Source organism: Piliocolobus tephrosceles, chromosome 14 (assembly GCF_002776525.5).
Source record: "Piliocolobus tephrosceles isolate RC106 chromosome 14, ASM277652v3, whole genome shotgun sequence".
Classification (NCBI taxonomy): Eukaryota; Metazoa; Chordata; class Mammalia; order Primates; family Cercopithecidae; genus Piliocolobus; species Piliocolobus tephrosceles.
The window spans coordinates 33,433,048-33,446,264 of NC_045447.1; the positions used below are offsets into that span (position 1 = coordinate 33,433,048).

Sequence of the window (13,217 nt, forward strand, 5' to 3'; positions counted from 1 at the left end):
CAAAGTCTCCACCACAGAAATAAAATTCTTCCAGCTTCCCTGTAGTTCTTTGTGTCCTCTATCTAGTCTTTTTTGGTACCTCTTGCTTAGCCTTCTTAATACGTTTACTGTAAGGGTATACATCTATGAACATAATTCAGCAGGTGTTTGAACTTTTTATAAAAGTAATAACAGAATTTCGTTTCTTTTGTGCCTTGTGTCATTCAGCATTGCAGGATTCATCCACGATGTGCACAGACCTCCAGTTTATTTTTCCCTGCTGTGTAATACTTCATTATATGAATGTATATATCAAAAATTATTTATCCCTTTATAGTTGTTGGTTTTTGTTTGTTTTTTTTTTTTTTTTTTTTTTTTTGAGACAGAATCTTGCTCTGTTGCCTAGGCTAGAGTGCGGTATCACAATCTTGGCTCACTGCAACCTCCGCCTCCGGGGCTCAAGCAATTTTCCTGCCTCTGCCTCCCCAGTAGCTGGGATTACAGGCACCCGCCATAATGCACAGATAATTTTTGTATTTTTTGTAGAGATGAGGTTTCACCACGTTGGCCAGGCTGGTCTGGAACTCCTGACCTCAGGTAATCCGCCCGCCTCGGCCTCCCAAAGTGCTGGGATTATGTGCATGAGTCACACAGCCCAGCCAATCCTTTTATTGTTGAAGGACATTTGGGTTGCTTCTAATTTGGAGGCATTAAAAACAATGTTACTATAAACACTTATATAAATTATATATTAGATTTCAATACTCAAATGTAAAAACACTACAAGAATTATGACTGAACAACACTCATTTCACATTTCACCTTTTGACTCTGAACTTACCTGTCAAAAGCTCCTGGATAACGACCAAACTGTAACTTTCGGAAGGGAACAAATTTCCTGTCAATGTGTTCTTTAAGCCTCAAGTGGCCGTGCCAGAGGTAGTTGCCACTCCTCTCATGGAAGACTACCAAGTGGATCGCATGAGTGGCCAATTTGCAGATATAGTGCAGGGGGATTTCAGTTCCAGAAAGTGAGTCTATCCCGTCTAGCCGGGGATCTTTACTCTCAATCTTTAGGCACTGAAATCCCATATTCTCAGCTATCCGAAACCAGCCTTCCTAGAACCAAAGAAGCATCAAACATCAAGAAACAACATTTAAACATGGAATATTTAAAGCCAAATATTAGTAGCAAAACAAAAGTGCTTCTTACAGTGAACTTGAGCCATATTTTTGTGCTAATCTGCTCTGTAAGAATTTTTTTTTTTTTTTTTTTTTTTTTTTGAGACGGAGTCTCCGGATCTCAGCTCACTGCAAGCTCCGCCTCCTGGGTTTACACCATTCTCCTGCCTCAGCCTCCCGAGTAGCTGGGACTACAGGCACCCGCCACGTCGCCCGGCTAGTTTTTTGTATTTTTTAGTAGAGACGGGGTTTCACCGTGTTAGCCAGGATGGTCTCGATCTCCTGACCTCGTGATCCGCCCGTCTCGGCCTCCCAAAGTGCTGGGATTACAGGCTTGAGCCACCGCGCCCGGCCAAGAATATTTTTAAATGAAGGTGATGGGCAGAAGGTAGTGGTAGGAGAATAAAGGAAAGTAGCAAAAATACAAAGTATGTAGCAGGAAAGATATAGCCAAAGACTCTCTTTATGGGTTGGGCTCTGTGCCTCGCCCCTGTAATCCCAGCGCTTTGGGAGGCTGAGGCAGGTGGAAGACTTGAGCTCAGGAGTTTGAGACCAGCCTGGGCAACATCGTGAAACTCTGTCTCTACAAAAAATACCAAAAAAAATTAGCTGGGGTGTGGTGGAATGCACCTATAGTCCCAGCTACTCGGGGGTCTGAGCCAGGAGGATCAGTTGAACCTGAGAGGTCAAGGCTGCAGTGAGCCAAGATCGTGCCACTGCACTCAAGCCTGGGTGACAGAGTGAGACCCTGTCTCCAAAAAAAACAAAACAAAACACCACTCTCTTTATGAAAATTAATACAAATCCCTTCCTTGGAATGAGAATGCTCATATTAGTGTTTTCTGGTGAGTTTCTATAAAGTAAATGTTGATTTAAGGACAGCACTTAAAATTAAACTTGTAATTCTTAATTTAACTTTTAATAACCTTTATCTTCAAAAGTACTTCAAAAAAGTAGTTCTTTCATCTCATAGTTTACATCCCAGCATCTTAAAATACTACCATAATAGAACACCATCATAATGCAAATCATTAGAAAGTAAACAAACATACTGTAAGACAAGGTTCATTTTCCAACATCATTTGTTTCATTATCATCTGTAATATTCCCTTTTTCCCTTTTCTTTCTTGGTACACTTAAGAAGTAGAAAGCACTGACTGAGGGTGAGGGTAGCCAATTCAGAGAAAGACACTACTGAATAGAATAAAAGAAAGGCATTATCAGCTGATAAATTCAGGAAATATTTAAAAGGCCGGCCAGAACTTGAGAGGAATGTGACCTTGGATTATAGGAGGAAAGACTGACAGACAAAATAGGCATGATTATGATATGATTTGCTTTCTTATAACTATCAACAAGATAAGTAAAGAACAAAATAGTTGATCTCATCAATTGGTGTAAAGGCCTAGGTCAAGGTTGTACTGTGAAAGTCCACTCCCAGTTGCCCTGGCAGAGGTCTGCTCACTTTATGGTAATGGCATTAACACAGAAAACTCACATGCAAATGAAGCCTCTCATTATTAGATCTAACAATCTGATTAGTTCCACATTGGGGGAAGTTTTAGGGGGGACTATCCAAGAGCTCTTGAATCTCTTGAATAGCAGGATGTCACATGTACAAAAGGATAAACTTTTGGGAGGCTGAAGCGGGTGGATCATTTGAGGTCAGGAGTTCAAGACCAGCCTGGCCAATATGGTGAAACCCTGTCTCTACTAAAAAAAAAAAAATTAGCTGGGCGTGGTGGCATGCACCTGTAATCCCAGCTACTCGGGAGGCTGAGGCAGGAGAATCCCTTGAGCCTGGGAGATGGAGGTTGCAGTGAGCAGATTGCACCACTGCACTCCACCCTGGGTGACACAGCAAGATTCCGTCTCAAACAAACAAACAAAGAATAAACTTGAACCCATATGCTGATTCTGGGTAAGGCTGAGCTTTTGCTTCTTCCTCTGACTAAGGTAGTATCAGTTTTGCCAATGGTGGCATATTCCCCTTCTTCTAAAATAGTGGTTCTCAAGGCAAGTGGGACTGCACCCAACAGACATTTTAGATATTTGTGGGGATATTTTTGGTTTATCATGATAATAAACTGGCATTTAGAGTCCTAGGCCAAGAACACTAGACATCCTACAATCCAAAACATGAAAATCTATCCTGTGTACTATGTAATTTCAAATGTCCTGTCAGATAATCACGTAGTGAAAAATTTGTGTATAATTGTCTGAGCCTTTATTTCTCAGGAATACAATAGTCACGGCAATGGAGAAACAATTTTACTTTTTTGTTGTTGGAAACTTGTGCGCTAATTTGGAAAATCATATTGCCAACAATAATATCATTCATAATATGAGTTTATATTTGTAGCTACCACATTCTGTGGTCCTACTTCTAAATACAAGCATCGGAATTACTTTATTATGTCTTCCAGTGTAGTCATTCTGGAACATCTGCACACTGAAATACATATCATTTCCTTTTATTTCTAGGTTATATTATAGTTAATGCATTAAATTGATTTGGGGAATTATGTATACAGGGGGGTTATAATTTCTATGAACTTCACTTGGGGAAAATAAAGGGACATTATAAAATATTCTCTGTAAAAATAAGCCTTGTAGGCTTTTTCTATGAGATACCAAACAGTTCAACAGAAATGACCTAAAAATACTGATATTGAGAAGTCTTTCCCCAGCAAAAAAGCAGAATCCTTCCTCTCATCTTCCTGTTGTGAACATGGATGTGATATCTGGAGCTATGACGGCTATCCTGTGATAATGAGGTAAATGAATAAAGAATTTCAGAGACACAAGTCCTGACATCAGTGGCTAGCTAAACGAATATCAATAGCCACTAACCTTTTAATTTCTCATTATATAAGAAAAAGAAATCCCCTATTTGCCTTAGTGATTAGTTGTATTGTTATTTATAGCTGAAAATATTCCTGATACAATTTATAAAGTGTTTTAGGAAATTTTTTAATGTTTTACATTTTAAACCAGCCTAAATCCATACTATTTTGTAAAAAGAGAGACATTCCATTATCTGAAAGCAAATCACTTACCTCATTCTTCCATAGGTGATACTGCAGTGCAAATGCAGTAAAGTCTCTTGGAGCACAGAAAAACGTGCATTGTGAAATGGAGCCTTGAGAAGTATTTTTGACTTGTTCAAAGTTCTTATTAATCAATTCCAATACCAAAGGATCAATAAGAAACACTGGTACATTTTGGCTGGATGTTAGCATAATAAATTTTTTAACTGCACGCTGTTTGAGAGAAAAAGAATTCTCATATTTCCAGTAAGCCAACACAACAGCCTGTTTGATAACATTTTAATGCATTAATTGTATAGGAATGCAGAGTATTTACCCAATAGATACCATGCTTATCATCGTGCTAAAAAATACAAATGATTAAATAGCACATATGGTCTCTGTTCTCAATAAGCAGTCTTCTAAGAAAGATGAACATTTTCAATATAAGGTGAAATATGCTATAATAAAAACATATACAACACATTATAAAAGTATAGACCAGTAAGCTACAAATTTGCCGTACATCAAAAGGATAAGAAATTTCACAGAGGAAGTGGTATCTGACATGAAAATGTGGGGCTTACAAAATTATTCTCTTAATGTTAGCTAAATCTTTTCAAGCAAAATTGAGAGAACTATCTGTCAGCTTTTAAAAATCAGTCTTGTTAACCTTTCAAAAACAAAAATCAGTTGTTGGGTACCATTTTTCTTCATGTCTGTAATGCTGCTTAATAAACTTTTAAAAGACTCAGACCAAAATACACTGCCTGTTTGATGATTGCCATGTATAATGTGCTTTTCTAATACTGCAATATTTCAAAATACAACTCTGCTGGGTAGTAACTAGTGTCCCCTACTGAAAAAAACAAAAATTCAACAGTAGAATGAAAACAAATTAAATCACACTTAGGAGTAAGTAATACCTAAGAGCAGCAAGGATAAACAGAGTATCTGGCATACACTATTTGCTGCATACACTATTGCTTACAAGCCTACTTCAATGAAAGCAAGACTTAAAGGAACGTTTGCCTATCAGAAAGGTGCTTCATGAAATTAAGAATAAATTCTTATTCAGAAAATTTGAAGGAAATCATAAAAATATATATAAGATAAATAAATAGACAAAATATCAATTTTAAGGATAAAGGATGAGATAAAGCTAAGAATCAGTGTCATTATTTGTTTTTAGTGTAGAGTATTATGCAAATGCCAAGAATACAATAATCTCTGCCTTACAGTGGTTTATTACCTCAGTGTGAGAAACAGCTAAGTAAAAAGTTAGGATAAACAATGTTACACCAAAAAATTCAAGTTAGATGACAGAAATTTCTTTAAAAATACAATTTAACAAAACTATCACAAGATGAAACAAAATCTGAATTGCCCTATACCTATTAAGGAAACTAAATTTGTTAGGAAAAAAAAAAAAACAGCCCTCAAAACAGCAAGGAAAAACTTCAGACTTAAGACAATTCGCTGGTGAATTCTATCATTTTTAAGGAAGAATACCAATTCTACAAAAACTTTCTCAGAAAATACTGAGAAGGAGAAAATACTTCCTATCTGATTTTAAGAGGCCAGTGCAATACTTAATAGCAAAAATTCTCTCGCCTGTAATCCCAGCACTTTGGGAGGTCAAGGCAGGTGGATTACCTGAGGTCAGGAGTTCGAGACCAGGCTGGCCAACATGGTGAAACACCGTCTTTACCAAAAATACAAAAATTACCCCGGCGTGGTGGCGTGCACCTGTAGTCCCAGCAACTCGGGAGGCTAAGGCAAGAGAATCACTTGAACCCAGGAGGTGGAGGTTGCAGTGAGCTGAGATCACACCACCACACTCCAGCCTGGGCAAGAGAGAGAAACTTCATCTCAAAAAAAAAAAAAAAGCAAAACCTGACAAAGACATTACAAAAACAAAGTATAGTCCACCATCTCTCATGAACATAGATGCAAAAATACTTAATAAAATATTAGAAAATGAATTTTAGGAACTAAAAAAAGATAAAAAAGGAAAGTAAATATCATGACCAAATAGTATTTATCCTAGGAATGAAAGGTTACTTTAGCATATGAAAATCAATCAATAAAATTTGACAAATCAACAGAAAAAAGGGAAAAACTATGATAATTTCAACATAGAAAAAAGCATTTGACAACATTCAATATCTATTCATGACTTAAAACTTTCAGCAAACCAGGAATAAAATACATCCTCAACTTGATGAAAGGCATGAACAAAAAATATATTACTGAGTCATGTGGGAGTTCTTCACGTATCTCCGATACCATTCCTTTGTGAGATAAATGTTTTACAAATATTTTCTACTCTGTGGCATGCTTATTTGTTTTCTTAATGGTGTTTTTTGATGAGGAGAAGTTTAAAACTTTAATAGTCCAATTTAGCTATTTTTTGTGTGTATGTGTCTTTTAGGGTTATTGCTTTCTGTGCTTCATACTAGAAAAAAAAAAACAAGAAAGAAATGATTTTGGAAGAAAGTGAGATAACAGAACTACTACATAAAAGGTACTTTAATGTTTGTTTAATGGATCTCAGCTTGGTGTTAAATACAAATATGATGAACACACATAGCTTCATTACCATTATTAATAGAAATACAGATTAGGTCAGGGTCAAGGAGAGATTCTATAACTCACCTTCTAAACACATCCTCCAAGTTGTTATCAATACAATCATTAATGCTCCTTGGAAACGTGTTCAATTGATTCTAAATCCAATTAATTCTAAATCACTATTATCATCTGACGTTCAGTAATTCATTTTGTTTATAAGAATGAAAAACATCTTGTTGAAAAGAGATTATACTGAGACCACAATAGCCTATTCATCTGCCTGTGTATTAAAATTTTATTAAAACCTAAAAAGGCTTGGCAGGACTTGTTCTTAGTATAAGACTAGTTCCTAATTATTATCATTTTCTTTTCTAAATGCTCCCAAGTCATCTATAACTCAATAAACATTGAGCCCTAGAATTTTACCAGGGCTCAATATCACACTATTGATGAGATTTCACCTTTTATTCCTTCTAAAAGTTTAGAAGTATATTAGTACTTCTCCTTTCCTGTGATTTTGCATAGTGATTCATTGACCACATTTACCATTTTTTTTTTAGTCCCCTCAATGTAAAAGAGTATAAAGAGAACTCACTGAATATGGTAAACTGCTCTTCAACCTTTTGCTTGAGTACCATGGAAGTAAAGACTGAAAAAAATCCATTATTTTCTCCCACCTCAAGGATCATTTCTTGAATGAAAAGGATAGAGTCACGCTACTTTTTCTATTATTTTAAGCTTTAAATTTTTCACAAATTCCATTTAAAAAATGTATCAGTGAACCTGTACCTTCTCCGACTGTTCTATTTACTAAAAGGTTTGGGAATGTTGTCAGAATGTTGTTGGTTAATACTGATAAAGGAAAACCTTTTATCCAACTGAAGCTACTACAACTTTAAATTTTTTTCTGAAATTGCTTTTCAGTGTACTGATGAAGACTCCTAATAAATGGCAAACCTGAAAAATTTATGTTTCTCTAAGTATCATCACATCTTATAATGTTAAAATGTATGATAGATCACCACTATTGCCTTTGGCTGTTAAATACTGAATTTTAAATCTCAGCAAATTGCTTCAACCACAGGATGATAAATCTGGTCCAAGTATTACATGTATGTATTTTCTAAGGGTGGGATGGATGTAGAGAAGGGTTACAGAGAAGCATACAAAATACCTCTTTTTAATTTAATCTAAAATCTTTATAACTGTGACTGGGTAGTATAAATTCCAAGTATATCATGCTTACCTTTATCCTCAGAATACCCTAAATTCACAGAGCAAAACAATTGCTATTTTTTAATAAATTGAAAGTTTACATTGATACTTATAGACTAGAGAGCTGGGAAGTCTGATAACAGGATATCCCCAACTTTACTTTTAAACAGTAGTTCAAAATCTACTTGGTGTTAGCAATGACCTAAAATGACCACTGCTTGGCGATCTGAAAATCCACTATTAATTTAAAGAGTTCCACATCTCTGGTTATAGAGAAGCCAAAGATTGAAGTGTATCAAGAAATATCTGGTCATTTCCATAATGTATACTAACAGAATAAATGTTGTGTTTTATTAGTAACCCAGGAATGTTTTTCTTTCTAAATTTAGTTTTAAAACTTACGAAAATATATTTTATCAATGTGTAGGTTCTGAAATCTGTAAAACAAAACAAGGATATATTGTGTATATTGCTGGTTTCCTCTCATCTTATAAAGGAACTATGTTGAATAGATTTTTATTCCTGATCATTACTTGTCCCTTATTCAAATATTCATCTGAATATTTGATTCATATATTCATTCATTTAGAGAAACACCATAGCTCAGTGAATAAGGGTTTAGAGGGAGACAGAATCTGGTCTTACCAAATAATTAGTCAACTAACCTTAATCTCTCTAAGTGAATTGAGAGTAACAATATTTACTCACTTCTTAAAGTTTCTATAAGGACTAAATAAGACATGGCATAAAGCACTCGGTAAACGGCCTGTTCCTTATCTGCCACTACCAACTGGTCACCCACCACACAAGGTAGCTATTATTACTACCATCATTCAATAAATACGTACAGAGTAAATGAATGAACTAAATGAACATTATAATTGAGAAATTTCTTGTTTATTCTACATACCCACTGTGTGCTATCAAATCCAATTCGGCTTCCTTTGGATTTTGACAAACCAGCTCCATTCTAGGAAGATAACAAAATAACTTTTTAGTAAATTCAAAGCCCAGCATATAACATTACATTTCGTTTAGGCATGAGATTCAAAATACAATTAGCTTATAATCATTAAAAAGCATTATCCAATACCTATTTTTCACATAGTCATGAGCTAAGAATTCTGCATTTTTATGATATAAAAATCCAAGATAGAAAACATTGATAGATTTGTAGTAAGTTAATTAAGGTATTAAATAATAAGGTAGACATGGTCAACATCTCTGAATCAATTAATTTCCATCAATGAATGGCAAACTCTTTGGAATTAGGGTTTGTCTATTAAGGTCTATGGCTATATCTGCAATCTCAACATATCTCCAAATATAAAATTAGTGTTTGCAGACTTTGGCAAAGTGATAAAGTATAATGTTTATTGAGGAGCTCGTGTGTTTGACACTTCAATATATGAATTATGTATACTCATTGACCCCTCACAACAATCCTGCAAGGTAAACATTATTATTTATTTTGCAGATAGCACCAGCATGCACACTTTACCTAACATACATCATAATTTTGAATGTTGAAGTTTTTATAAAAGGTATTTCAAGGTCTAGAGTATCAGATGAAAGAAAATTATTATGAGTCTCCATCTGATAGCCCCAAAATACTTTAGAGTAACAGGAGAAAGAATGTCTGATGTTCTAGAGACAAAAGAAAGAATGTTTCAAGCTTAAAGAAGATCCAAGTAAGTTTCTTATGCCTTGAGTGCATACTTTATCTATAAGCTATAGATGGGAGGATGCTGAAGAACAATTAGAGTAGCCTCACCCTAAAAATGAAATGTGCTCTAAGTTCCTAAACCTCATTTCCCCATTAAACCTCACATTCACGGGTAGGGACCAAGTCCAATCCATCTTTGTATCACCAGTAGTACCTAGGATAGTGCTTGATGATTTGTATAGCTTAGTAAAGGTTTGTTAATTGGAAGGAGAGAGGAAGGGATGGAGAAATGAATATACTAAGTAATTAAGACAGAGCCAGAACTGGTCTTTCCTCACAAGCTCTGCAACTTAACCAATAACATTTTAATACTAAGGGATGTTTGAGAAAAAAACAACTGTAATCTTCAAACCTGAAAAAAGACTGCAAACATTGTAATACAGCTACTTGTTCACCTTAGTCCTACATTAGTTGATTAGACTATATTTCTGAGCTGTATAATTTGTTCAGTTTGGGATAAGCAAATTTCTAGTGAACGAGCATGTTATTTTTATAACAGCTTTATTGAGATATAATTCACATACCATAAAATCTGCCTTTCTAAAGTGATTTTTAGTATGTTTAGAGTTGTGCAACTATTACCACTGTCTAATTCCAGAATATTTTAATCACTCCAAAAAGAAACTATGTTCCTATTAACAGCCACTCCCCTTTCTCCACTCAATCCTAATCATAATGCTTCTCTGTGGATTTGCCCATTATGGACACTACATAAAAATGGAATCATATATGTGGCCTTTTACATCTGGTTTTTCACTGAGCATGATGTTTTCAAAGTTCATTCATTCATGCTTTGGCATTCCATTGTATATTCATTCATTAGTTGATGAACATTTAGGTTATTTCCAGCTTTTGGTGGCCATTATGAAAAATGCAATCAGAAATATTCATGTTTCATAATCATTCTCTTGTACACACTGACAACTTACCTCCATCTGACTTCATTTTACTTGTTCAGCAAAAGCCCAACTTTCTACTTCTTCTGCACCTGCAATTGTGCAGCTAAAGTGGCTGCTGACTGATATCACTTTATTATTATTATTATTACTATTATTATTGAGACAGGGGTCTCTGTTGCCCAGGCTGTTGCAGTGGCATGATCACAGCTCACTGCAGCCTCAACCTCCCAGACAAGTGATCCTCCTACCTCAGTCTTCCTAGCAGCTAAAACTATAGAGGCATGCACTACCACACCTGGCTAATTTTTGTATTTTTCTCAAAGACAGGTTCTCACCTTATTGCACTGGCTGGTCTCAAGCAATCCACTTGTTTCCGCCTCCCAAAGTGCTGGGATTCCAGGTGTGAGACACCATGCCTGGCTGATGTCGCTTTAAATTCATGACTACTAATTTCTGTTCAGAAATCATACTACATTCCCCTTGTGTATTAACTGTCTCATTCTCTTAGATGCCTTTTCTCCCTCTTTTCTCTAACACTTCCCTATCCTATCTTTCAACTTATGGCATTGCTTTCTATTTCACTGAGAAAAAAAATTTGAAAATAATTTTCAAAAGCCCCCCACCACATCTTCCCACCTACTGTACAAGAATTATATCCATATAATATGACTTCCCTTCTGTCATAACAGATGAATTGTCTATGTTCCTATCTAAAGCCAGCCTCTCCACTTATGCACTAAATCCCATCCTCCCTTGACTGGACAAAGACATTGCTCCAGCAATTTTTCTTTCTCTGATGGATCATTCCCATCAGTATACAAACATGATTTATTCCATCTTAAAACACTAATAATTAAAACAAAACACAAAAACTTCCCAACTCCTCTTTTCCCAAAGAGCAACTTTCTGTCCCCCATTACAGCAAAACTCTTAATGGTTTGTCTCTTCTCATTTCCACCAATTCCTCTCCTCCCATGAACTCACTTCATTTTAAATTCACTCTGCTGAGCATCATGAAGATCACCAATGACCTGCACACTGCTAAATCCAAGAGTCAATTATCAGTACTTATCTTATTTGATATACCAAGAATTGTTGATAACCCCTACCTACTGAAACACTTCTACTGAAACACTTCATTCATTTAGCTCTCTGTATCACCATATTTCTGTTTTTTCTCTATTTCTCTCTGGCTACTTCTTTAGTCTAACTTGTTGGTTCTTCTCACTTCCCTGATGTGGAGGGTCCTAAAGCTCAGATGTTGAGACTTTCTCTCTTCCCCTTTAAAAATCTATATTCATTTCCTTGGTATCTCATCTAGTTGTATGGCTTTAAATACCATCTATATGCTTACAACACTCAATTTGTACACCCAACCCATTCCACCCAGACTTATATAGCCAATTGTCTATTCACCTTCTTCATTTAAAGGTCAAATAGGCACCTGATAAGCTTTGGATCTGTGCCCCACCAAATCTCATATTGAATTGTAATCCCCAGTGTTGCAGGTAGTACCTGGTGGGAGGTGACTGTATCATGTAAACAGTTTCTCATGATTGGTTTAGCACAATCCCTTTGGTGCTGTTCTTGTGATAATGAGTGAGTGATTTATCCCAAGATCTAGCTGTTTAAAAACTGTAGCATCTCCTCCCTCTCTCTCTTCTTCCTGCTCCAGCCATATGAAGTGCTGGTCCGTCTTCACCTTCTGCCATGATTCTAAGTTTCCTGAGGCCTCCACAGAAGCCAAGCCGATGCCAGTGTCATGCTTCCTGTACAGCCTGTAGAGCCATGAGCCAATTACACTTTTCTTTATATATTACCCAGTCTCAGGTATTTCTTTATAGCAATGCAAGAACAGATTAACTACAGAAAATTGGTACCAGGAGAGCAGTATTGCTGTAAGGTATCTGTAAATGTGGAAGTAACTTTGGAACGGTGTAATAGACAGAGGGAAAGTTTGGAGGGCTCAGAAGAAGACAGGAAGATGAGGGAAAAACTGAAACTTCCTAGAGACTTGCTGAATGGTTGCAATCAAAATGCTTATGAGATATGGACAATGAAGTCCAGGCTGAGGAGGTCTCAGATGGAAATCAGGAACTTATTGGGAAGTGAAGCAAAGGTCACTTTTGTTATACCTTAGCAAAGAACCTGGCTGCATCGTGCCCTGGCCCTAGAGATCTGTGAAACTCTGAACTCGAGAGTGACAGTTTAGGGTACATGGAAGAAATTTCTTTTTTTTTGAGACAGAATTTCACTCTTGTTGCCCAAGCTGGAGTGCAGTAGCATGACCTCGGCTCACTGCAACCTCCACCCTCCAGTTTCAAGCAATTCTCCTGCCTCAGCCTCCTGAGTAGCTAGGATTACAGGCACCCACCACCACGCCCAGCTAATTTTTGTATTTTTAGTAGAGACAGGTTTCAACATGTTGGCCAGGCTGGTCTTGAACTCTTGACCTTGTGATCTGCCCACCTTGGCCTCCGAAAGTGCTGGGATTATAGGCATAAGCTACCATGCCCAACCCAGAAGAAGAAATTTCTAAGCAGCAAAGAGTTCAAGATCTGACCTGGCTGCTTCTAACAACCTATGCTTATATGTGTGAGCAAAGAAATGACA

The 13,217-nt window shown here is 36.4% G+C and overlaps 1 protein-coding gene across 11 annotated transcripts in view; it reads right to left on the minus strand.

Annotated features, from left to right (window-relative positions):
• Positions 1 to 13,217, minus strand: part of FKTN (fukutin) — a 75,830-nt gene that overhangs the window by 43,038 nt on the left and 19,575 nt on the right. For all 11 annotated transcript variants that reach the window (XR_002729651.1, XR_002729653.1, XM_023202339.1 and 8 more), the window contains 3 exons: positions 8,890 to 8,949; positions 4,221 to 4,424; positions 821 to 1,098 (listed from right to left, as the gene is read on the minus strand). Coding sequence is in view for 9 of the 11 variants with exons in the window: in XM_023202339.1 (XP_023058107.1) it covers positions 821 to 1,098; positions 4,221 to 4,424; positions 8,890 to 8,949 (542 nt within the window). In the remaining 2 variants the exon portion in view is untranslated. The remainder of the gene's footprint in view (positions 1 to 820; positions 1,099 to 4,220; positions 4,425 to 8,889; positions 8,950 to 13,217) is intronic.